The 27,618-nt window shown below is 37.9% G+C and overlaps 1 protein-coding gene across 1 annotated transcript; it reads left to right on the forward strand.

Annotated features, from left to right (window-relative positions):
• Positions 1-1,162: 1,162 nt before the first annotated feature.
• LOC142639495 (cytochrome c oxidase assembly protein COX11, mitochondrial) lies at positions 1,163-27,359 on the forward strand. The gene is made up of 8 exons (XM_075813661.1): positions 1,163-1,355; positions 1,819-1,921; positions 2,519-2,882; positions 3,027-3,079; positions 10,355-10,427; positions 14,783-14,887; positions 26,755-26,835; positions 26,942-27,359. Exons 2-8 carry the CDS (start codon positions 1,842-1,844, stop codon positions 27,041-27,043), a joined length of 858 nt encoding a protein of 285 aa, XP_075669776.1. The 5' UTR covers positions 1,163-1,355; positions 1,819-1,841; the 3' UTR covers positions 27,044-27,359.
• The last annotated feature ends 259 nt before the right edge of the window (positions 27,360-27,618 follow it).

A 27,618-nucleotide genomic window follows, 5' to 3' on the forward strand; every position in this document is an offset into this window, starting at 1 on the left:
TTAGTTTTTTTGAATTCACCCACATAAGGGGTATACTTAGAAAAAATTAATCAATTAATTAATTTCATTTCATTTTTTTATCTATTTTGTTATTGTTTTATTTTTTACAAAATTTGGCTATCAATTTGGTTGCAGCCAATGTGAATTTTGACACATTTACTATTGGATAACATTTTCTTTTTATATCATCTATGTTTGCAAAATTTCAAAAGATTAAAGATTAATAGCTATATCATCAATAAATTGTTAATATTGCAAGTTTTTACAGTTTAAAATTATTCATAAAATATACGTTTATAGATCATATAGTAAATAATATATGATTAACACAAAATTTTACATGTGTATAAAAAACGAAAAGAATATGCAATTTAATGGTTATATTTTTAAAATATATAGTAATGTTTATTTTATTAAGTAAAGTTATAGTTTTAGGCTATAACTAATTTTGTAACTAAATTTTGTATTTTTTTAAAATATAATAAGTTAATTATTAGTTTTCAAAATAGGTAATTATGTTAATATTTTTAATGAAAAAAATGTTGTAACATTGGTGGTTAAGGTTATGTTTAGTAATAGTTTTTGTTTTCTATTTTCAAAAACTTGTTTTTGAGAATATAAAGAAAAAACAAATTTTTTATATTTTTTAAATAAAAAACATGTTTAGTTAGTTGAAATTAAAAAGATAGTTTTTTGAAGAAAAAAAATAGAAAACACTAAAATATTTTGTTACTAGGATTTGAATTCTAATACTAACTCATTAAATGATACAGATTCATTAAATTAAATGCGTGCTTTCGTTGATTTTTAAAAATTAGACTCTAAAAACAACATTTGCATATTTTTAGTTTTATTCACAAATTGAGTTTTTAGAGTGTTTCTCAAAAAAAAAAAAACAAGTATTTTCATCTTAAAAATAAAAAATTATTTTTAAAAACAAAAAAAATAATGAAAAAAACACTTATCAAAGATGCCCTAACTTTGTACTAGTATTTCACTTATGCTCACCAGAATCACCTCTGCTCATGCGAATTTAAGGGCATGTTTGATAAGAGGTTTTCAGTAAGGTTGTTTGCATTTTTTAGAAATATATGGAAAAAAGTACAAGAAAATAGGTGATCTTGTTTAAACAATTATTATTATTATTATTATTTTGATAAGTGTTTAAACAATTATTAATTAAACAAAAGTAACACTCGTTGCTCTCTCTTTCACTCTTTCATTTTTGGCTTCTCCTTGTTCTCGCTTAAACTCTCTCTGCAACTCTCGCCGATTATCCATAGCTGACCGCACTGGCTCCGATTCCCGCCTCTAGAACCACCTCTCCGTCACTCCTCCCCAGCGAATCTCCAAAGGTAATTTCATCTTCCTGATTCTCCAAAGCTTTCCAAAAGTGCTGTCTTTTTTCCACTTGAATCATTTAAATTTTTTTTTCCGGTTCTGGTTCTTTGCCTATCAAATGAAAATGGAGGCTTTGATTCTCCATGACTTCATCTTCCTACTCCCTGTTGGTTTAATAGTATTGTATTTTTCTGGAACTTTGTGAACTCTGTGGATTGGGGTTTGAATTCATTCTGTTTGTATAGACGTGAATGTGATTCAATTCATGGGTGTTTTACAAGTAGGCGTAGCATTTTCTCTTGTGTTGCTCTTGGTTCTTAACGACTCGTTTGGTTACAAAGGAAATGATTTTCTCTGGGAAACACAAAAGAGCAGAAAGGAAATACATATGGGGTTTTGATTTTCTTTGGAGCAACAAACCTGTTGTGTGTTTGATTTCTCATTCATGTTTTGGGTTTTTTGCCTTTCTTGTTTCAGATGCTAGTGAATGTCCTGTGAACATGTCATTTTCAAGACTTTGTAGAAGAACCTGTCTCTTGCCTTACCTTAACAATTTACAACACTCTTATCCTGAATCCAGGTAGTTCTTTTTTGTTGTTGTAAAACTAATATTTGAACTTAAAATCTTTCATTGGGTTCTGTTTGTTTTATTGGAAAACGTTGGAAGATTACATTGGCTTAAGGCTTTAGTTGAGTTGTACATTTTCTTAGAATACGCTAAATTCACTGTGAAAATCACACCTCTTCCGGAAGTTATTTTAGGACACATTATATATACATTTTTCTTCTCCAAGTTCAGAGTTAAATTGAGGAGGGTTGCGATATGCCGATGACCATCAAAAAATTTAGTCACTCTATTATATGTTGGGTGTCCTCTACTAGTAACATGCTGAATCAGAGATGCAGTGTAAAGTGAGCTAGGACTAGGATACATGTCACCGAACTTGTCTTTCTGCTGAGAATCCATAGCCGACCCTGAAAATTCTGAGACTAAGGCTAGGCTAGTTAACTTGAAATATTTCGCCCTTTAATAATTGATTTAAACAAAAAATTCAAGGTACCTTTTTCTTTCTGAAACAAACAGGTTATAATGATGTTTTTATTTTTTCTTTATCTGCTAAATCAAATGTTGTCTATGGGAATTTGTTACACGTAGATTAATTTGTTCTTGATTCAGGCACATACCTGGTGTGTTTGGGAGGTCAAGTCATAATTTCATTGGAGCTAATGCGGGATATCAAAGAGGTTTCAATTATGATATATGGGGTTTGAAGTTAAGAAGTGAATATAGTACAAGGTCATTTTACAAATGTAGCCGGTTTTCACCTATTGCTTCTCAGTATTTTGGGAGGTCTTGTTCTTTGCTTGGTATCCAGCGCCACTATGCTTCTCAAGCTTCCAGAGAACAAAAATCATGGAAGATGCTTTTATACCTCACGGGTTTGGTCTTTGTAATGGTGGGAAGTACTTATGCTGCTGTTCCTCTGTATAGAAGGTTCTGCCAAGCTACTGGGTATGGAGGCACTACTCAGCGTCGTGAGGTATGATTGAGTTTATTTCTTCTTCTCTCTCTCTCTCTCTCACCCTCTTTAAATTCCATTGGCCTTGATTTTTTTATCATCTTTTTCTCCCTTCATATTTCCTCTTTCTGTTTCTCTGTTACAACAAGATATTGCTATCTGTAGAGTGTTGAAGAAAAGATAGCCCGGCATGCTAAAGATGGAACTGTTACCTCGAGGTGTGATTTCTACTTCCCCAGTGTACAGTGTACCTGGGTTTGTTTGTGTTTTCAATATAAGTTTCTTGACTTAAAAGAAAAAGGTGTGATTTATACTTCATAGATGAAGCTCATTTTTTTTATTTTTTATGTTTCCAATGTGAATGATCATAGCTTTCTGTATTCACAATTAATTAGGAGCTTATTGTGGTTCTCAGTACTAGACTACTAGTTCTTTCTCTTCTTATTTTATTTTATTTTTTAATTTTTATTATTGGTAATACACTCACACTCACTTAATGGGACTTGAACTCACAATCACACCCTGTTCTGGTTATTACAAGGAGGAGATGCCATTTGAAATAGAGCTCATTGGCCATGTACTAGTCTTTTCTTATTATTTTCATTACTTAAAAAAAACTAGTCTTTTTTATTTTTTTAATTTCTTAAATTTTTGTATCTTGTAAGACCCCCTACTTTTCAATGTACTGTTTTGAAATCACATATTTGTTCCTTTTGTTTGGATGCTATATACTGAGTAACTATTTTGCAAGACAATAATGATGTTAAAAATGAGGGAAGTGGAGAGGGGAACATAACTTTGTGTTTATTAATTTAAATGATCAACCTGGAGAAAAACATTGAAAATTTTCCAAATTTGCCCCTGCCCTTGCATGTCTTGTCTTATTACTAAGCGACAAAGCAGTAGTAGCTATGTTATGTTCTTTAGTATCTTTTTTGGTTGTCGGAGTTTGGATATTTATTGATAGGAGATTAGGGAGGCCCGGCTACCTCGAATTAGCCAGAAATCCTGTTTTAGTTTCTATGTTTTAAGATTAGTATGGGGGGTTTCCGAAGTTTCTTTATTGAATCTAAATTGTTTCAGTTGGTGGTTGAGGAAGGAGGGAATGTTTTCTCCCTTCAGATCTTTGAACGGGGAAAATACTTTATGCAATCGGTGTTTATGGGCAAGAGTGCGGCTCTGTGGATGATGCGGAATTTGGAACACATTGTGATTGGGGTTAGTCCTAAGCAATTTTTCACGCTTAGGGAGGGCGCGACTGCGTACACCTTGCAACGGGGGTCCAATTCATTTGGGCAGTATGTTTCAGTGACAGAGCTTAAGGTTGGTGGGCGGCGGCGAACAATCATTATTCCTGCCGGTAAATTACAACAAGGATGGAGAGCTTTTGGGATTGAATTACGAAGGATGTTGGAACCTGCTCAATATGCATTGGGTGGATTGCGGTTGTACCGTACGATGTGTCTAAGCATATCCCAAAGCATCATCCTAACAGTCCTTTGTGGATGTGCCCAAAGCTCCGTGCAGCCAATGTTGAAGCATGTTCAGCAGCCCCTCTATAAAGATAAGGTTAAGGCTGATAAGGTGAAGAGTACCGTGGAGATTTCAAGTGAAAAGTCTTCTACACGGGTTGTAGTATTTGAAACTCGACGGATAGTTTTCATCAGGCAGCCGTGGGTGGTGGTGAGGGTGGAGTAGGTGATACTAATGGTAAGAATAAAATTGAGGAGAAAATCCCGGAAGGAATTAATTGCAATATCCCGTTGAAGCCCAATTTGATTTCAAAAATGGTTGAGTTTGGAAAGTTGCGTGGTAATAGGAAGGGACGTTGGCTGGGGAGAGGGTTGACTGTGAGTGTAAATGAAGATGGAAAGAGGCGGGTATCTTGGGATGCTGTTAAGGGAAATCAGCAAGCTGGCAAATGGGTACCAAGCACTAGTGTTTCTAATAATGTTGTGGGGCTGGGCCCATCCAAGATCACAACCCCAGCCTCGTTGGGTAATAAAGAACCCATTTTGGGCCTGGGTCTGCTAAGCCCATCTAATTTTGAGGCTGGAGAAAGCTCATTCAGTGGGCCAAAGGTACTGGAGTCCTTTTACCAGAATGGGATCACGGTGCCCGATCCCTGTGTCGAAGTGAGCTCATTGCTACGAAGGTGCTTAGGTGCTCCGAGCTAAACCCACCGCATCGGAGCTACCAAAGGTGAGGGGCATCGACGGTATCGCGGTGAGCCCATCCGAGGACTTCCGAGCCTTCCCGTGATGTCGCCGACGGAATCGATGGTCACTTCCACCATCTCGGAACAACCTTCGTCATCGCCGACGGTATCGTTGGATGTAGTAGTTTTAAGCTGAGCTTAAAGGTGTTCAGCCAAGCTCGATGCGACTAGAGCAGCCAACCACTGAGCCGACAGGACCGGCGGTGGTGGCCCAAGTCTCCCACGATCAGGTGTCGCTGACCAGTGCTCTGTGTGGGTCGCATTTGGTACCGGTGGTGTCATCGGCCTATAAAACGGAGCAGGGAATGAAGCTGGTAGACCCGATAGTGTCAGAGTTGGTGTCTCTATCTTCTTCAGGAGCATCGGAGGTTGGGGATGAGGAGTATATGGGTTTGGAAGGTTCGGGTATTACTGACTTTGAGGGAGTTCAATTACCTGGCCCAGCTATAAGGGACTTGGTTGAAGACTTGGATAAGTCTTGGGGTAACTCCAAAGACTGGATTTTACAAATGCGTGATGGCCGGCAAGTAGTGCTCCCATTGTCAGTGTATCGTTCTCCAGATTGTATGTCAGTCTGCTCAAGTTTAGAGGGAGAAGGTGCACCAGGTACTGTTTCTTGTAATACTGAAGGGAAGAGGGTTACTTGGGTAGATGAGAGTGAGGGGTTAGTAGATTCCTTGACTGTGGTTCCCGGGTTAGTAAATGAGTTGTGGGAGTCTGATGGACGGTTGAGGTCCTGTGAGGGAGGTGATGAGCCTTTAGTTGTGGTACCTTTGGCTTCTGAAGGTCCGTTGGAGTTGGAGAATAGTCCTATGAAGGAAATTGGGTGTAAGGAGAGGGTGGATAGTTGTCAACTATCACAATGGGTAATCAATAGGATAAAGGCTTTCAAAAAATCTGTGGGCACTTCCCTGGAAGGTTTTGAGGAGCAGATTACAGGATTGTTATTATCCATTGAGGCTAGTAAGAAAGATAGACAGAAACTTGTGGTGGGTGATCAAAAGAAGTTGGTTAAGTCCGGTCAGAAAGGGCGGGGAGTTGAAGAATTTCTTTGCCGTCATCTTTACATGTTGAGTATGATACGAATAAAGTAAGGAGTGCAAGTTCCGAGCGGGCGGTAGTGTCTTATCAATGAATGTGAAGATTATTTCTTGGAATGTTAGAGGTTGAATGAGCGGATAAAAGGCTCGGGGTTAGAAATTTGATTAGAAATTGGGGGCGAGATGTGGTTTGTCTCCAAGAAACCAAAATGGGGCTGATTAATAGAGCGAGTGATTCGTAGCTTGTGGGGTGGTCAACATGTTGATTGGTCTTACTTAGGTTCTTGTGGTGCTTACGGTGGGGTGTTAGTGATGTGGGACACTCGGGTAGTGAATAAAATGGAGGAAGCGAGTGGGGAGATTTTCGGTTTCTTGTAAGTTTACAAGTGTGTCGATCAGTTTGTATGGGCGTTTACGGGTGTTTATGGTCCTAATTTACACCGAGATAGGAGGCTATTATGGGAGGAACTCGTGGCTTGAATAGCCGGGTGGGATGTCCCATGGTGTGTGGGTGGTGACTTTAATGTGGTTAGGTTCCCTTTCGAACGATTGGGGTCTACTTCTTTCACTACCGCAATGAGGGAGTTTTCTAATTTTATCTCGGAAGGTCTTATTGATGCTGCCTTTGCAAGGAGGTACTTTCACTTGGTCAAATTCTAGAGAAGTTGTTTCGAAGGCTAGGCTAGACGATTTTGTTTTCTGCAGATTGGGAGGACAAGTTCCCAACAGTTTCTCAAAGACGGCTGTCTAAATTGTGCTCAGATCATTTTCCAATTGTCCTTGAGGGTGGTTCTTTTCAGAGAGGGAGTAGGCCATTTAGATTTGAGAATATGTGGCTAAGGGATGAAGGTTTTATGGATAGGGTTCGGTCATGGTGGGATTCCTACCAGGTTCATGGTGCACCGAGCTTTATTCTGGCTAATAAATTAAAGCTCCTTAAAAATGATTTGAAAAGATGGAATGTGGAGGTGTTTGGTCATGTTGATGTTCGAATAAAAAAATTGTGGAAGGACCTTAGTGTTCTAGAGAATAGGGAGGAGAGTCCGGGATTATCAGTGGAGGAAAGGGTGGAAATGGGAAGAATTCGTGATGAGTTAGAGAAAGTTACTCTGTTGGAAGAAATTAGTTGGAGACAGAAATCTAGAGTTCTTTGTGTTAGGGAAGGAGACAGGAATACTAAGTTTTTCTATCGTATAGCTAATTCTCATAGGAGGGCTAATTCTATTGATAGGCTCATGGTGGATGGGGTGTTGTCTTCAGACCCTGCTGCTATAGCAAACCGTATTTCTCAATTTTATAGACAAATTTTACCTTGAGGAGGTGGCTCACAGACCTGTCTTAGATGATGTGGAATTTTCTAGCATCTCGGTGGAAGATGCAAGTTGGCTAGATAGGCCTTTTGAGGAAGGAGAAGTGTTTGAGGTGATCCATGATTTTAATGGTGATAAGGCACCTGGCCCGGATGGCTTTTCCATGGCCTTTTTCCAGTCTTGTTGGGGTGTTTTGAAACCTAATATTATGGCTGTATTCCATAATTTCCATTCTCAGGCGGTGTTTGAGAAGAGTCTGAATGCTTCATTCCTAGCCCTTATTCCTAAGAAAGTGGGATGCTGTGGAGGTAAAGGATTATCGGCCTATCAGCTTAGTTGGTGGGATGTATAAGATTATTTCTAAGGTATTGGCTAATCGGCTTCGTAGGGTGGCACATGGTCTTATTTCGGATTCACAAAATGCTTTTGTGAAGGGCAGACAGATTTTGGATTCCGTCTTGATAGCTGCTGAATGTATTGATAGTAGATTGAAGTCAGGAGTCCCGGGTGTGCTTTGTAAGTTGGATGTTGAGAAGGCGTATGATCATGTGAGTTGGGATTTTTTATTGTATATGCTGCAACGTTGTGGTTTCTCAGACAAATGGAGAAACTGGATAAGATATTGCATTTCAACTGTAAAGTTCTCTATTTTGATCAATGGCAGCCCAACTGATTTTTTTGGAAGTTCTAGGGGGCTTCGACAAGGGGATCCTTTATCTCCATTGTTGTTTGATATTGTGATGGAGGCATTAAGTCGTATGTTGGATGTGGCCGCTCGCCGGGCAATTTTCAGGTTTTTCTGTGGGCGGTGTGGTTGGTCCATCAGTGATGGTGTCTCATCTCCTATTTGCAGATGACACTTTGATTTTTTGTGATGCTGAACCATCTCAGATTGCTAATTTGAGAGCGGTTCTTACTAGATTTGAGGAGGTGTCCGGGCTTCATATTAATTTAGGGAAATCTGAGTTGGTACCTGTTGGTGGCGTACCCAATTTGGAGGCTTTGGTGGGTCTGTTGGGGTGTGGGCAGTCTTCTCTGCCCTTGAAATATTTGGGCCTTCCTTTGGGTGCTAAATTTAAGGACTTATCTGTCTGGAACCCTATTCTTGAGAGAATGGAGAGGAGATTAGCAGGTTGGAAGAGAATGTATTTATCTAAAGGGGGTAAGGTGACCCTCATTAAGAGCTCACTATCGTCCTTACCTACATATTTTCTTTCTCTTCTTCCTTTACCAGTAAGGTGGCTAAGCGTATGGAGAAATTACGAGAGAGATTTTTTGTGGGATGGGATTGGTGGTGAACCTAAAATTCATTTAGTTAATTGGGCCAAGGTTTGTAGGCCACTGAAGGATGGGGGGTTGGGTATAAGACAGTTAGGTAATTTTAATTCTGCCTTACTGGGTAAATGGTTGTGGAGGTAGGGCACCGAGATTGATGCTTTATGGAGAAGGGTTATAGAGGCAAAATATGGGAATATTTGGGGTGGTTGGTGTACGAAGAAGGTGACAAGTCCTTATGGGGTCAGCTTGTGGAGATATATTAGAAGTGGTTGGTTGAACTTCTCTAAATTACTTGTTTATGATGTGGGGGATGGTACTAGAGTGAAATTTTGGAAACATGTGTGGTGTGGGGATTGTACTCTCCAAGAGGCCTTTCCGGAGCTTTATTGTCTTAGTAGGTCCAAGGATTTCTCGGGCTGAAGTTATGGGTTGGTCTGTGGGAGGTATCATTGGAATGTGCAATTTCGTCGTCCTCCACAAGACTTGGGAAGAAGAAGCCTTTGATCGGTTTATGGGGCTACTTTACTCCTCGTCAACAAGAGGGTTTGGACCGGATAGGGTATGTTGGAAGCCTGCAAGGAATACGGAGTTTTGAGGTTAGAGGTTATTAAAGTTCGTTCTACCCTCATAATCTTTTTTCCTTTCCTCGAAAATGATATGGCAATAGAAGGCTCCTCCAAGAGTAGCCTTCTTTTCTTGGTCTCGCTTCCTTAGGTAAGATTTTAACAGACAACCTTCGTAAAAGACGAGTGATTGTGATTGATTGGTGCTTTATGTGTAAGAAGTGTGGGGAGTCGGTGGATCATCTTCTACTTCATTGTACCATAGCTTGGGAATTGTGGTCTTTGGTTTTTTGTTTGTTTGGCATTCAGTGGGTTATGCCTCGTACTGTTCTTGAGGTGTTTGAGGCTTGGCAAGGAAAGTTTGCGCGACATCGTCACATTGATGTTTGGAAATTAGTTCCTCACTGCTTGATTTGGTGCATTTGGCGAGAAAGGAATGCTAGAAGCTTTGAGGGCTGCGAACGCTCTTTGATGGAGATTAAGTCTTTCTTCTTACACACTCTCTTTGAATGGAGTGTGGTTTTTTCTCATTTTTCTTGTTCTTCCTTTTCTATTTTTCTTGACCGTTGTTCTTTTGTTTCTTGATTTTTGTACCCATAGTACATCCCCAATGTACTCGGCTTGGCGACTTCTTTTTCATTTTTATTAATAATATTCTTACGTTATTTATCAAAAAAAAAAAAAAATTACTAAGCGACAAAGCTGGAATTTCTTCTTCTTCTTCATCATATGTGAGACTTGTCTGAAGTCAATAAACTTTCATACCACATCACAATTCGACTATCCATAAAGTGTATCTTCCCTCAAATAATACAAGCCAATATTTAGGCCCATCTTCTAAGTTCTAACCATACAATCCCTCAAGTTGAAACACCTATTGAAGCCATTGATTGTCGTTGTGATGACTAGACTTGGGATTATGAATAACCTGTTTATGTTCAACACTTCAACCATCTAGATCAAAGTTGGAAAATTCCTTTCTTTTTTGGTAGTGTCATCAAATGGATTTTGATTATAAATTTATAATGAAGGTCCTTTTTGTTTTCTATAGATGCTCTTGCCTTATGAGTTGTTTTCCATGCAGGGAGATTGTGGTACAGTTCAATGCTGATGTGGCTGATGGAATGCAATGGAAGTTTGTTCCCACACAAAGAGAGGTTCTTCCTTTCACTATGCACATGCATACATACATACATAAATATGCACATGCACACTTATGCACACTCACACACACTTCCCTCTATACTAAAATATTAGCCCATTTAAAAATGCACAAATTTTAAGAAAGCTAGTAATAAAAACTTTCCACATACCTCAATATTTGAAATTTCCAGTATTATTCTTTACTTTTGATTGAAGAGTGAAGAAGCAAGCATATTTCTATTAATAAGTAGTAAGTACAACTGACATAAATGATTGAGGGAGTTTGAAGAATTGTTCATACCTTTTTGGCAATGGATAAAAATATTTTGAGGTAGTTACAAAAGGAAATATGGACTACCATTTAGGGATGGAAGGAATTTGTACACACATACATAAGTAGTATGTATGTATACATATGAACTATGTTTAGGGTGGTGTCTCATCAAAATTGATGGGCCCTCACTGATTTTTGCATACGTTGGTGTTATGACTTAGAGATCAGTGGGTTGAATTAAAGGAACCAAAAAGATTTATCTTTTTACTTGGACTAGAATAGTGGATAGGAATGCGTATATAAATAAAAATACAACAATTTTTTTTTAAAGGAAAAAAGCATTTGGTTAATATTTTGCACTTTGTTATCTATTAACTAAGAGCCTTTAACCAATTGAATATCTTAAATTGTTACAAAATTCTACTAATATAAGTGAAAATGGGTGATGTTCTATCAAGATTAATATGCTGCCCTATGCTAATATATATACACAACTGCTTGAGGGGGAATTGATTGAGGGACCCACTAGGAGAATATTGGAAAGTTTAGCCAACTGTATTTGCTAGGGTTGCAGAAATTACAGTTTTACCCCTAAATACAAAATTCCCGAAGGTTGTTAAATAAAAACCCAATTAAATTTTTTTTAATCTTAGGACACATATAACTATAATTTATGTGGATATTGCAAATCGTATTGAGAGACTTCAAAGGAATTTTTTATGGGGTGGGATAGATGAGTCCCGTAAATTTTGTCTTGTTAAGTGGGCCCAGGTTTGTACTCCCTTGCAGTCCGGTGGTTTGGGCATTAGAAATTTGAGAATCTTCAATCAAGCTTTGTTGGGGAAATGGTTGTGGCGACATGGAAGAGAGACAACTCACCTCTGGAGGTGGGTCATTGAGACTAAATATGGGAATGATTGGAGTGGTTGGTATACAAAAGGAGTCTCTACTCCTTATGGTGTTAATCTTTGGAGAGCCATAAGACAAGGTTGGCCAGCCTTTTTTTTTTTTGATAAGTAAGAATTATATATATATGAACGGCTACTCTATGCCTGAAAAACACAGAGCAACCCAAAAAATACAAGAAGAAAAAACAAAGAGAAACAAGAGAGAAAACTAAACAACAAAGAAATTACAAAAGGAAAAGGGAGCAGAGAAAAGAAGGGAGAGAATCACTAGACGTGAGTCCCCACGCCCGAGACCAATCAAAAAGAGATCCACTAGAAGAAGCAAGCAACTGATCACTAGAGCAATCCAAATCCTCAAAAGTCCTCCGATTCCGCTCCTTCCAAATACACCAAAGGATGCACAACGGGACTAAATTCTAGATCTGAGATGAATGCTTTCCCAGCCAATTCCACCATCCAAAAAGCAAGTCTGGAATCGATCTAGGCATCACCCAAGCCAGGCCGAAAGTTATGAAAACAAAGCTCCATAACCGATAGGCCACCACACAATGAAGAAGTAAGTGATCTACCGTCTCTCCACAATGACGGCACATAATGCACCAATCCACAAAATCCAATCTCCTCAATCTCAGATTGTCTTCCGTTAGGATCTTATTCCAAGCTACACACCAAACAAAAAAAGAAACTCGCCTAGGGGCCTTTACTCTCCAAATAGCTTTCCAAGGAAAGATAGTTGAAGGGGAGTTTCTTAATTTGTAATAGTACGACCGGATGTCAAAAGCCCCATTAGGCTTCAATTTCCAACTCATCCGGTCTCCAACATCCATAGGAGGGGTTAAAGCACCCAATAAGCGAAGAAATTGCAGCCCTTCATCCATCTCCCAATCATTAAAAAATCTGCTAAAACGAACATTCCAAGATCTTCTATCCTCCGCCCCCTGCCTATGTAGAGAAGCTTCAACAGAAGCCTCCTTATCAATGGCTATGCCATACAGCCTTGGAAAAGTCAATTGAAAAGGTTGATCCCCATACCACCCATCCTGCCAAAACCTCACCCTATTCCCCAACCTAACCACAAATTGACAATTTTTGCTGAAATCCTTCCAACCCATGCGGATACTTCTCCACAAACCACACCCATGAGCTCCCCTATCCAGCTTTGAGGTCCATCACCCCCAGTCTTCCCCATATTTTGAGGCTACTACCCGCCTCCATAACCAACCCTCTTCCTTACCAAACCGCCACAACCATTTCTCCAATAAAGCCTTATTAAAGGTAGTGAGTTTCCTTATCCCTAAGCCACCATTGGCTAGAGGCGCACAAACTTTATCCCATCCTACCAAATGAATCTTGCTATCTCCCCATAGGAAGTCTCTTTGCAACTTTTCAATTTTATTAGCCACATGAGTAGGAATTGTGAATAACGATAGAAAGTAAGTCGGAAGACTAGAAAGCGTACTCTTGAGTAACATCAATCGACCCCCTTTAGACAGGTACAACTTCTTCCACCCAGATAATTTCCGCTTGAAATTTTCCAAAATTGTATTCCAAATTGAAGGGGAATTGTGAGAAGCCCCCAGCGGTATGCCAAAATACAACATAGGTAAAGATCCAACTCTGCAGCCCAAAATATCAGCTAGAGCATGCACATCACCAACCTCCCCTATAGGAACCATTTTGCTCTTATGCATATTGACCTTCAAACCTGTTACCGCTTGAAAACTAAGGAGCAACAACCGAATATGAAGAATTTGCTCCGCATCTGCATCACAAAAGAGGATAGTATCATCTGCAAATAATAGATGTGAAACACGTTCCGCACCATCCCTCCTACCCCAAGATTAAAACCGCGAATCAATCCAGCTCCCTCCATTCTTCTCAACATCCTACTAAACACCTCCATCAAGATCAAAAACAGCATAGGAGATAGCGGATCTCCTTGTCTTAAAACCCTTGAGCTGCCAAAGAAATCAGTTCGAGGTTGGTGTTGGTAATAGAATTAAATTTTGGTATCATGTGTGGTGTGAGGGTTGTACTCTCCAGGAGGCATTTTTCAGAACTCTATAACATTAGTTGTAATAAGGAGTCTTCTATTGAGGATGTTATGCACTTTACTAATCAAAGGCTTCCCTGGGATCTTCAATTTTCTAGGGCTCCCCAAGATTGGGAAACGGAACACTTCTACACCTTTCTAGATCTTATCAATTCTATGCCTTTTAATGGTGAAGGTCAAGACAAACTATGTTTTATCTCTCCATTTCCTCTACTCCTGTAACTTCTTTCTCTTGGAAATTTGTGTGGCGTCCAAAGATCCCTCCTAGGGTTGCTTTCTTCTCTTGGACCGCCGCTTTACATAAGATTTTGACTCTTGAGAACTTATGGTATAAGGGTGTTGCAGTTATTGATTGGTGCTATACGTGTAAAAAAAGTGGGGAATCGGTGAATCATCTTCTTCTTCATTGTCCTATTGCCTGTGAGTTATGGTCTATGGTGTGGACCCTCTTTGGTCTCCTTTGGGTTATGCCGCATAGTGTTACTGATTTATTTTTGAGTTGGCAAGGTCCATTTGGTGGGCATCGGAGCATTGATTTATGGAGGGCTGTCCCTCATTGTGTCCTATGGTGTATTTGGCAAGAATGGAACTCAAGATGTTTTGAAGGGAAGGAATGGTCTATTTCAGATCTTAAATCTCTCATTTTTCATACCTTGCTGGAGTGGAGTTTGTCTTTTAATCATTTTCCTTGTTCTAATTTTTTGGAAATGCTTGATCTTTGTAATTTAAGTGTTTGATGAACTGTTTTTCATGTACACTCCCGGTGTACCTGGTTTTTCTCTTTTTACAATTCCGTTATTTAATATTTATCCAAAAAAAAAAAAAAGCCACTTGAATTTTAATTTTAATTTAATTGCACTTCACATATGGGCCTTATAAAATAGATCTGGAATAGTCGAATTTGCAAAGCAGTAACATTGGTTCAAGACCCACTAGGTGCATGTATAACTTATTAATAAAAAAAAAAGGAGTAATATGTATGTGAACAACAAATTATTTGATTATTTTCAAAATATTAATGTAAAGAACAAAGTTGCATAAAAAGGCTTCTTGTGTGAAGCCCATGTCTAATCTGGAATGTATAACATGCTCTTCATAAAATAAGCTGTTGTGATCTTGGTATCTTTGCTGCAGGTAAGAGTCAAGCCTGGAGAAAGTGCCCTTGCATTTTACACTGCTGAAAACCAAAGTACAACTCCAATAACTGGTGTGTCTACTTATAATGTCACCCCTATGAAGGTACTGATAAAACTGTTTATTATTTAATAATATCAAGCATGCAGATTTTTTTTTCCCTGGAGTCTTAAGCTGAGTAGTGTTCTGTTCTGCTCTATAATATCTTTTGGATTTCATAGGTTTTATTTTTTTTGGGGGGGGGGGGGGGGGGAGGGTGTTCTCTTATAAAATGTTGACTTCTCTTTGTGTTATTACATGTTGTATTCTTTTGTTTGATGTTTAAAGGATTGTTAGCCGTGATTAGTAAGTGTTAAAAAGAAACTAATTTATGCCGAAGGTTTTGAAAATTTAGGTAAATGGGGTATGTTTGTTACCCAAACAGGAGCAGAGACAAGTGTTTCAATCAGTGGGGGCAATTAATTTGCTTATGTAGTATGGGTTCGTTTGGTTAGGCATTTTGGGAGCTTAAAAAAGCGTTTTTAAAACTCAAAAAACTCTATTTTGCAACCACAACTTCTCAGAACCTTTTTACAAATGCTCATTTTAAACTTAAAACACTGTTTTCCAACAACTTATAAAAACACACCCTATATCATGTTCAAGTTTATTATGCATAGAAAATTCTACTTCATTACCATAAATTCACAAATAACCCCCTCCTTGATGTAGGACAACCTAGGCTTCCCACCTAGACTAGTTCTACTGTAGACCTTAGGCTTCCCACCTAAGGTGTTTGGATTCACCACCAAACAAACACAATGCAATCTCTGCAAATAATCTCAATAATAATAATCATAGTTTGTCTATACAAAAAAAATCATCTGGAGCTTTATATGCAGCTTCGAGGAATCACAAAGATAAAGATAAACTCTCCTAAACAAATCTTAAACAATTTCAAATGCTAATCTGGTAATCCTAAATAATTTCAAATAGTAAACCGATAATCCTAAACAAAGGATAATAATGAACAACTAATCCTAAACAACTCAAATACCAATCCAAACTAAACAAATAACTACGTTACAATTTGAAATTATCCACTAAAAATCTAAAATGAAATATTGAAATAACATTTGGTTATGCTCCTGCGTTATACTTCCCTGGTTTAAGAAAACTCAACCTCGAGTTTTGTAGTGATAAAGAATGAAGACTTTGGTGCTTAATACTTCCTTCAGATTAAAAATCACCCTAGGAAGCACTGAGAGTAGAATAACCTTCAATTCCACGACAACATGGAACTCCTCTAGAAACACAAAATCAATGTGTTGAATAGGCACAATCTTATCTTGAACCATAGTATCAATCTTTCGGACTTCATCAACCTGTAGATCTTCATGGATCATGAAGGGCTTAATGGTAGCACTTTCATCAGAATCAACTTTCACATCAAGTGCATCCTCAAGCTTGCTGAGTAGTTTTTGAGTGGGTGTCATTATCTTTTCTAGCTGGGCATTAATCCTAATGATTATTTGCTCCCCAAATTTCCACGAAGTAGGTGAAACATTCTAACTTTCCTTTCTTACACTAGCAAAAAGTGAACTGAGAAGATCCAAGGAAATGTCTTCACTTTCATCTATGACTAGAGTCTTAATTTTTTTTTTTTGATAAGTAATAAAGCTTTATTGAAATAAAAAAGAGAGAGACGCCCAAGTACACAGGGGTGAAAAAGTCAAATACAAACATTACAAAAATCAAGCAAATCCAAAATGGAAGAAAAAGGATGGTTTCTCCACACGAAGAACCGGTCCAATAAGGTTCTTAAAAAAAGAAGCTTGAGAACAGGCATGGAACGCTCATTGTCTTCAAAACACCTACTATTTCTCTCCTTCCAAATTCACTTACTATTTCTCTCCTTTCAAATACACCACATCAAATAATGAGGAACAACCATCCAAATATCTCCATTACAATGGTGACCAAAACGACCTTGCCAGTAGAGTCATAATTGTTTCCATGGCTGAAAGTACAGCAGGTGAATGGTTGGACCTAATTATCTTTAAGAAACTTTGAAACATCTCAACAACCAATGCATTACACTCAAGATTTAGCATTACCAAGCATAACTTGACCTTAGCAATGTTATTAAGAATTGAAGCCACCTTCTTATAAGAGCGAGTAGACACATGAGACATATTTTCAAATGCTGCCACAATCAACTGAAATATTTCCTTCATTTGCTCATCCTTATATGGGGCATCTGGTGTTATTATCCTTGTAATCTCAATAATGCAAGACGCAACTGAAACCTTCACATCCACTTCAGCATGTCTCAAAAGTTTACTATTAATCAGTGCCTTCATTGAAGGTAAAAGTGCACCTCACATTGATTTGGATGGTGCTTGCTCCACATATGCTAACAAATTTTTAACTTCATCAAGAAGAGTGAGGAGGTCATCAATGGAGGAAGGAGGGTTAAGGAGTCTATTCCCAGCCTCCTTAAGTTGCTTCTCACGTTCTCTATCAAAGGAAGTCATATTTTAGCTCAGACTTAGGGGCACAAAACATAGAATTGGAACATTCTTGGGACTTGTGCCTGCTTTTGGACTTTACATGACTTTTTATTTTTGGTGGAATTTATATTCTTTGTTTCTGAGCAGAAATGGCTTGATTGGTGGTAATTGCAAAGATCTCGTGGGGAATACTTGGAGTGTTGCTCATAGTGGGTTGTACTGGTGGTTGGGCTGTAGAGTTGATCAAAGTGGCTCGATGTGTGTCCTGTTTGGCTTGAAAGGCTGGGTTCATAGTGATGTTGGATTGACAGTAGTTGAAAGAACGATAGATTTTGGGTTGCTGAAATTTTGATAGGTCGTATTGAGCCCTGATACCAAGTTGATGTAGGACAACCTAGGCTTCCCACCTAGATTAGTCCTACCGTAGACCTTAGGCTTACCACCTAAGGTGTTTGGATTCACCACCAAACAAACACAATGCAATATCTGCAAATAATCTCAATAATAATAATCATAGTCTGTATATACACAAGAAATCATCTGGAGCTTTATATGTAGCTTCCAGGAATCACAAAGATAAAGATAAACTCTCCTAAACAAATCTTAAACAATTTCAAATACTAATTTGATAATCCTAAATAATTTCAAATACTAATCCGATAATCCTAAGCAAAGGATAATGATGAACAACTAATCCTAAACAACTTAGATACCAATCCAAGCTAAACAAATAACTTTGTTACAATCTAAAAGTATCCACTAAAAATCTAAAATGAAATATTGAAATAACATTTGGTTATGCTCCTGCGTTACTGGGGGCCCCCCCCCCCCCCCCAAAAAAAAAAAAACGATCTTATTCCTACTATGAAATTCATCATTTACAAAAAAATTATATTTATTTCTTAACAAAGAATTATATATTATTTTTTGTGAATAAATAATTTCTGTAAATAAAGGACCAGTTGGAACACACAAGGTGTCTAACCAACTAATCCTAAACAATTACAGCCTAAATTCAACAAATATAGGAAATCTAAAAAAAGATACAACAGGGACGTTGCCAAGGCATTCATCCAATCATGCAAGGATCTTAGAAGGATTTTTTGATAATGTGAAGATTACGTTCAACGCTATTAGAAGCCCTACTATTCCTTTCTTGCATATACTCCATAAAATGCATAAAGGAGCAACCTTCCAAACTTTTTCACCCTGTTATTATGGCCTTGCCAACAAGTAAACATGTGGATCACTGTCTTTGGCATGGTTCAAGAACTCCAAATAAAGCAAATAAAAGATATTCCATATCTCATCACTATTCTTATGCATGCCACGGCAGCCATAATCATAATGTGTCTTTTTTGCATATCATTATTAGTTAGGATCTGACCATTTGTTGCTGTCCTTGTGAAAAAACAACCTTATGAAGCACCCTAGCTCCTCAAATGCTTTGCCAAGGAAAATGAATACCTCTTGAAACCCTGAAGACTTCATAATGCGATTAAACTTCAAAATTTTCCACTTTTTGTCAAATACCAAGATATCTGATCCTCACCTCGAGTAGAAGGGGAAACTAGAGTACAATAGTTCAAAATGATTTTCCATGAACTATAGCGCTCCCAATCCTGGACCTGTCTCATGAATTGAGAATTTCAATTCCTTGTTAAACTGTCAACCGTTACTGCTAAATTGGAGGCAATTGATGCATTATTATTTGAAGCCAAAGCGAACAGAGAAATGGTCTTTAAGGTGAGTCTCCACATTGTTTGATATGGCAAAACTGGACGTGTTCCATTCCCAACAACAAACTTAATATGTTTAGGGAACATCCTCCTCTAGTAATTTTCCGTAGGCTCACCCCATGAGAACCTCGGACCTCCTTCGTTGACCAACACCTCCAATCCTCCCATGTTGAGCACAAATAAAATTTCTACACGAGTGATCCCTCTCTACCTCAAATCTACATAGCCAAGAAGAGCTTTATTTAAAACGATCAACTTGTGAATCCCTGAATCACCCCCTTTCAAAGGGGAACTCACCACCCCCCAGTCCACCAAATGAAATTTAGGAACATCCCAGCTCCTTCCCACAAATTTGTAACTTAAAAAAAAAAAAAAGAAATTCTATGCAAAGAAGATGTTTAATTAAAAGAAAGCTCAAAGTGGCAAGTTTCCTTAAAGAATTACAATCAGACATTCATTTGGTCCAAAAAATCAACTATGGAACTACATGTCACCCCCAAATGGTCCACATGATAATATGAGGAGTCGCTAGCCAAATAACCTGATTTCAATGATGTCCATTGTGCCTCTCCATGAAAACAGCAACTCTATCACCTGCAATCTATTGGTAATATGAATGGGCATTGTGAAGAGTGATGTAAAATATGTGGGTAAGCCCTTGATTAAAACAAGCCGTCCTCCCTTAGGATCTGTTCAGAAGGAAGGGTACAAAAGTTTACTCTTGGTAGTGAATCATATGCCCTTAAGAATTGCCCCTATATCCTCTGTAGATATCATGACTGTTAAATGTGGAGAAAGATATAGTAATTTGGTGCTTGTTTCACAAAATCTTCTAACAATCATAATGGTAATTTTAGGAAAATTTTCTGAAATAACACAATTAGTTCGATTACTTTTGTTTCTTGGTTATATACCAAATAATAGAATTCAATTTAGAAATGGATTTTACTGAATTCTGTTACTAAAATTCTATGGAATATCATTTTTTGGTTTCAAACAGATCCTATAGGAAGGATTGAACATCTAAAATTTTGTAATCTGCAGTCATCTATACCCATACTATGTATGGTATCAAGTGCTAGGGTTTGTTAACTAAGGGGGTTGTCTGAAAGAGCATGCCTAGTGCCCAATTAAAAGGAAATGAGCTCATAAGGATGTTTGTGAACTGTCATGGCACAAGTAAAACTGCAAGATGAAGAGGGTTATGGTGTCTTCATAAAGATCATTATTAAGTTTTTTTTGTTTTTGTATTTTATTTATATATATATATAATTAAAATTTCATTAAAACCAGAAAATAGTCACCCAACTATACAGGATGTATACAAATGGGGACAATAGTCACAATACAATCATGCACTCAGGTTACAATGATCAATCAAATCAAGATTCAAACAGTGAGGAACAACCAACAACAGACATCCAATCCAACAAGGTTCTAAAGAAAAATAGCTTAATGTCTGCCAAATGTCGTTCCAAATCCTCAAAACTTAGGGCATTCTTGTCCCTCCAAATACACCACTTCAAACAGTGAGGAAAAGATTTTCAAATAATTCCGTTTCTCTGATGACCAAACTGCCCTTGCCAAGAAGCAAATAACTCAACGACTGGCTTTGCCATGACCCACTACACCCCAAACAAGCCAAACACCATAGATCACAACGCTGTAGCAATAGGACAATGAACTAATAAATGATCCACTGTTTTCCCATCACCTGTGCACATATAACACCAGTCTAGCACCTAGATGATGCTCTTACGCAGGTTGACAATGGTCAAAATTTTACCCAAAGCTGCTGTCCAAGAGAAGAAATTAACCCTAAACGGGATTTTTGCCTTCCAAATGCTCTTCCATGGGAAATACATATCACTAGGAAGGGTCAGAACTTGATAATACCCATCCACCCGAAAGCCTTTTCTCCTATTAGGTTTCCAGCATATCTTATCATACCCAGCTCCAATTCCCAATCCTGAACAGGTCTTATGAAATGCAAATCCCAATGAAGAGCACCATTGGAAAATTTCATGAGATCCACTACCACTGCCTCTTTTTCATGGCTGATCCCAAATAATTCTGGAAACTGATTTCAAAATATTATCCCCACACCATGAATCCACCCAAAACTTCACCTTGGACCCTCACCAATTTCAAACAGAATTTACTGTGAGAATACAGGCCACCATTGTCTTAAAAATTTGCCAAGATTCGATCCAAAAGAACCAGAAACAATATTGGTGCGCCATCCCCCCCAAATACGTCCATACTTCACCTCTATCACTCTCCTCCAAAGCTCATCCCGGTCATTACCAAATTTCCACAACCATTTCCCAAGTAATGCTTCATTAAAAACGTCTCAAATTTCTAATTGCCAAATTCCCTGATTGAAAAGAAGCACGAACCTTATACCATCAGTTTGCCATTGGGACCAATCCAAAATTTTTGTATAAGGTCAGGAAAGGTGATTTAGCCTACACCATCCAACGGAGCTCCAACTCTGCTGGCCTGTTCTTACTTTTGTCTGAATTTAAAGCTGGCGGGCCTAGGAGGTCCATTGTTATACCAGAAGGCAGAGAAAAATATGGATGGAGGGGTTTTGGGTTAGAGTTAAGGAAGTTACTGGAACCTGAAAACTATGCGTATGGTGGGTCTAGTCATTTGATTTTTGCAGCTCAGCTTCATAAGGTTAACTCAGGGGTTCAACCTTTTAAAACCTATGCTGATACAGTGCGAGGGAAGCAGTACCCAGTTTTTGAACAAAGGATGTTGAGCGGTATGCCGGTGGGCATACCAGGTCCGACGTCTCTAGGAACTACAGATGAGGGTACTCGGAGCATTAATGAGGCAGCTACTTTTGGAGGGACAAATCCGGCATGAAATAATAGGATACCTCTGCTGAAATTTAAATCAAATTGGAATGAATATGATTATGGAAAAAAACGTGATTTGAGGAAGTCTGACTGGACAGCAGTAGGCTTGACTATAGAGGTAAATGGGGAAGGAAAAAGGAGTGTGGTATGGAAGTCTTATAAAGGTGGCTCGAGGAGATCTATTTGGGTGAAAAGGAATCAGAGGGAGCATGAGGTGGGTCATCCAAGAGGGTCACGGTTATCTAGTCTCCCTACTTATTTCTTATCTCTCTTCACCATTCCTACACATGTGGCGAACAAAATTGAGAAGCTGCAAAGGGACTTCTTGTGGGGTGACACTAAGACACATTTGTTGGGTTGGGATAAGGTGTGTATGCTTATTGCTAATGGCGGTTTAGGTGTTAGGAAGTTGACCACCTTCAATAAAGCCTTACTTGGAAAGTGACTTTGGCGTTTTGGGATCGAGGAGAATAGGCTTTGGAGGAGGGTGGTAGCCTTGAAAATTGGGGAATGGGGGGGATGGACCTCTAAGTTGGGAAGGGGTGTTCATGGGTGTGGTTTGTGGAGAAGTATTTGGATGGGATGGGAATTGTTTTGCAAAAATGTCCACTTTAAGGTTGGGGTGGGGGATAGAGTGAAATTATGGACAGATAGGTGGTGTGGAGATCTTCCTCTCCATTTGGCTTTTCTGATATTGTACACCTTTGTTGCAAACAAAGAAGCTTTTGTTGAATCATCTTTGTTGCACCAAGGAGTGGGGAATAGGAGAACTTGGGATGTTCGTTTCATCCGGGGTCCTAATGATTGGGAGGCAGATGTAGTGGATAATTTCTTTTGATTCTTGGCCTCCAACTTACCTCTTGTGATTGATGGGGACTGGATGAGATGGAAGTTGACAAAGAACGGAGATTTTACTATTCGCTCATATTATCACAAGTTACATGGTTCTTTTTCCATTGTGTTTCCATGGAAAGGTATTTGGAAGGTTAAGGCACCCTGGCGTGTCTCTTTCTTTGTTTGGATAGCGGCATGGGATAGGATTCTCACAGGAGATAACTTGAGGCTTAAGGGCTTTAACTTCGTTGATTGGTGTATTATGTGTCGTTGTTGTAGGGAGACAGTGGATCACTTGTTGTTATATTGTGGAAAGACATATCGGCTGTGGTGCTTTGTCTATAGAACCTTTGGGATTTCATGGGTCCCCTTTGGTACGGTGTTAGATCTTCTTTTTGGCTGGTGAAATTAGTTGGGGAAGGTTTCATCACACATTTGGAATTTAGTTCCATTGTGTTTAATGTGGTGTATTTGGAAGGAACGCAACTGGCGGACATTTGAGGATTTGGATAGATCCGATGACTAAATGCTCGCTCTCTTTTCTGGTTCCCTGTATGATTGAGCTAGGGTTTGGGGACTCACATCTAGTGATTCTCTTCCTTTATTCCTTAGCTCTCTCCTTCTTTGTTCTTAGTTTTTCTTTTCTTTTTTGTTTGTGCTTTTCTTTCTCTTATGTACGCTTGATATGCTAGTGCTTCTTTGCATTTGGCAGTTTTTGGAATATACATATTTCTTACCTATCAAAAAAAAAAAATTCTAAGTATTTTACCAAGTGAAGCTTAGACTTGTCTCCCATCCCACTCCATAAAAAGTTCCACCGCATCTGTTCAATGCGCCTTACATCGCAAGGGATAGGAAAAAGGGACATATAATAAGTTGGCAAATTAGAAAGAGTACTTTTAATTAAAGTAATTCCGCCACCCTTAGACAAATACAAATGTTTCCAGCCCGCCAAGCTCCTTTCCATTTTCTTAATAATAGAATTCCAGATTGTCTTCTCTTTGAACTTAGCTCCCAGTGGCAACCCCAAATATTTCATTGGAAAAGACCCCTTCTTACAACCCAAAATATCCACCAATACCTCTATAATAGAAACCGCCCCCACAGGAACCAATTCAGATTTACCAAGATTTACCTTCAAGCCAGACACCACTTCAAACCAAATAAAAACCAGGCGAATAAATATAATTTGGTCTGGATTAGCATCACAAAAATTGAGTGTATCACCGGCAAAGAGTAAATGAGACACTGTCAAACTATTCACCATGTTTCCCACAGTAAAACCTGACATGTGGTTCCAGCACCATCCTAAGATCATTATTAACATATACTCATTGAGTGACAATTAATGATGGTGATAAACAGATTGCTGTGGTTTATGGGACAATCTGATGCAGGCGAATGGGGTCTCAAGGGGAACGTGTTTGGGAAATAAAAAGAGAACAAAAAAAGGGATAGAAACTCGGAATTAGGACCTCGGAGTTAATACCATACAATGAAAACAGAAAAATAGATTGCAGAAATCACCACCTAGGTTTGCTTAGAATCACAAGCGTGGGATAAAAATAGGAACCAGGAACCAGCACTTTGGCTTGCTTGGAATTAGCACAAAGCATTGGAAGAAAACTGTCAACCCAAATTTCAATAAATCCATGATCAATTGTCGACAATTGTGAACTTTGGGCCCTTTTAAATAGGATTCATATATAACATCAAATATGGAAAGAAATAAACTCATAATAAGATTAAATCATATATGGAAATAAAAATCAAACAGGAATTGAATCTCTCTAATAGCATCAATCAATGATCACGATGCAAAGAGCCTTTAACCAAAAAAATAAAAAATTTGATGCCAAGAGCCTTGTAGCTCGATTGACAGCTCCTGGCATTTCTAATGAAGACATTTAGGGTTCAAATGCCCTCTCCTCTATTGTAACTGTCAAATTTATTTTTAAAAAATCATGATCAAGTAAGTCTGACAAAATCAATCAGATTAATAGGTCCAATTTGATGTCTGTATCATACTCCTTACCACCTGAGCTGAGCCTGGGGCCTATTCAATCTACCTACATAATACGACATTTTACTGGCTTATTATTTATTATTTGGTTCTTCATAATATTTGTACCTTTCTTTGTTCTTTCTTCACCTCCCCTCTCCCCCTCTCATTTTCTTAAAAAACTATGTCTTCATTTTCCTTTGATGAGTACTCATTTTTGCCAAATAGAGGGGATACACTCCAAAAAAGAGTACTCATCTTTGCCAAACAGGGCTTTAACAAATCATGAGTTCAAGAAGACAATGGCCTTGGCAAGATTATTAAGTATTAGAAGACATTTTCCTGTTAGGAGATCATAATCTAAGAATAGGATTTTTGTGGTACCACCTCTAGTTCTCAAGGAGGCTTACCAACTAGCTAACCGTAGCTATATCTATGTACCTGAACAACTTATGATCATGTACTAGTTAAACCGATCAGTTTTGCCTTCAATAGTAACCCCCCCCCCAAAAAAAAAAAGTACTAATCTTTGCCCATGGTTTGTGTAAGAGAAGAGATTTTTCTATGGATGGTTGGAACATGAAGTTTCAGATTCTGAAGAAGATATCAGCTGTTTTGACATGTTTTCTGGTCATGCCATTGCTTGGTATCAATGCTTGGTGTTGTTTATTTTGCTCACATAGCCAACTTCGAGCTATTGAGACCAAGGCTTTTTTGAAAACAAGTCAAAAAATGTATTCAAGTGTAGAAATAAGCTGTTAGCATTTTGGAATTTGCAACATGAGCTATCACCTATTGCCTTTTGAGATTATGTCATTTCATTTAAGATGTTGATGAACTGAATTGGTTATGAATCTATAGAGTTGAGTGATTGAAGTATGGTCTAGCTGACATGGGAATTTGCACTCATAAGTTGACATGCCAGAGAGATATCGTGAATAAGATCTTTAATGCACTTTGATTTTCACTGAAGTCATTTCTTGTTAGAGCTCTAGGTTTAAGGTGGTTAGTTTTTGTGGAATGGTACAATCTGATTGGATTTCAGTATTAAGACTGCAAATATCTGGATGATGGTAAGCTGCCAGACATGAGAGCTTCTTCTTCTTCATCTCTTTTTATTTATTTTATTTCTCAAGTGGAGGCTGATTTGAATGTTCTATCTAATGTGATAATGAAAGTTACAAGGGAACTAGAGGATGCTTGGTGGGGGAGTGAATCACTTGAACAAATTTGTGACAGATGACATTATATTTTGTCTAAATGTGATTTCATTTGGAATGAGGAGTGTGTCATATGTTAAACTCGGAAGAAGCGGAATTAAATGAACAATATCAACTCTCTATGGCCAGTCTAATGCACTCTGATATGGTGGAGAGATGATAGTAACTTGGATAAAACACTGTAAGTGCCTCATGTTTGTAGAACTTGTGCTTGAATAAGATCCAAAACACTGCAATAATCTAAACTATGTTTTCAGAATGGTATAGTGTTTGGTTAGAACTTAGGGATCACTTTGTTGCAGATGCACCCATCCCTTTTTTTAATTGGTGCCATTGCCAACTAATTTGAATATGATGGACAGCAAAGGGCACTAAAGTATAAGTGATAAAGTTTTTTGGACAAAAGCTTGGTCAAAGGTAAATTTGGCTATAGACAAAGTACACATAATCTGGATTGATTGATGTTGGTTGATAATTCTTCGAATTATCAATACTCTTCTTGTAGTCTACACATTTCATTTCTAAAGTTTGCAAGTTATAACTAGGTCAGGGGATAATCTTGGGAATGCTGACTCTATGAGATCATGGTTCCACATTTGCATGGAATGTAAACGAGTATTTGCCCATTATGATACCTTCAGGGCCTGGCAGCAGAAATTTGCATTTTGCTTTTTTGATTGATATCATGATTGCATAAACTTTAGAGCGTTTTGATTACTGAGATTGTTGAATATTTTCTTTTCTAATATATATATTTTAATTCCTTGGGAGAGAGAGTGATCTGGTAGTGATATTTTTTTATTCCCCTCCACTTCTAGGCTGGAGTTTACTTCAATAAAATACAATGCTTTTGCTTTGAGGAGCAGCGCCTCCTTCCGGGGGAGCAGATTGATATGCCTGTAAGCCGTGTTTTTATTTATTATTATTTTTAAATTATAATTATATTTATTAAATAATTTATCAGCAAATTATTGAATTATATTACTAATTTTAATCAAAATGCAGGTATTCTTTTATATTGATCCCGAGTTTGAGACAGATCCAAGAATGGATGGTATCAATAACTTGATTTTGTCATATACCTTTTTCAAGGTTTCTGATGAATAAAAAGGAAACTGCTATTGTAGCCTTGAAGAAGATTACCTGAGATCATGAGGGACCAGACTTCTGTATTAAAGAAGAGGGAAACAAGCGTAATAAATCAAAAATTTTTTTTGAGAAAGAATAAATATCAATTTTTGATGTTACATGGTTTATCTTATTTTCTGAATTTTGTGATTTCCTATTTGATTATTCCATCTTCATGGGAAACTGAAGATGCGATTTTTTCCCCTATGTATTTGTAGTATGATGTGATATTAGTTTATTGAGCAAAGTGGAAATCAAATTATACCCACTAAGTTTGGGCAATTTTGTTTTTAGGGTGCGTTTGTTTCGACAGTAAAGCAATTCCGGAAAATGTTTTCAGGAAAGGAAAATATTTTCGGGAAAGGAAAATATTTGTAGATGTTTGGTGGCATTTTAAAAAATACTTTGGAAAATATTTTCAAGTGTTTGGTAATATTCTGAAAATGCAAATTAATTACTGATTTCTCATATTTTCTCAACCATTTTCTCACATTCCAAACAAATTTTATAATACAACATTACAATCCATCAACTTCTAAACAAACAAAAATAAA

The sequence above is a fragment of the Castanea sativa genome, chromosome 1 (genome assembly GCF_040712315.1).
Source record: "Castanea sativa cultivar Marrone di Chiusa Pesio chromosome 1, ASM4071231v1".
NCBI classification, from domain to species: Eukaryota; Viridiplantae; Streptophyta; class Magnoliopsida; order Fagales; family Fagaceae; genus Castanea; species Castanea sativa.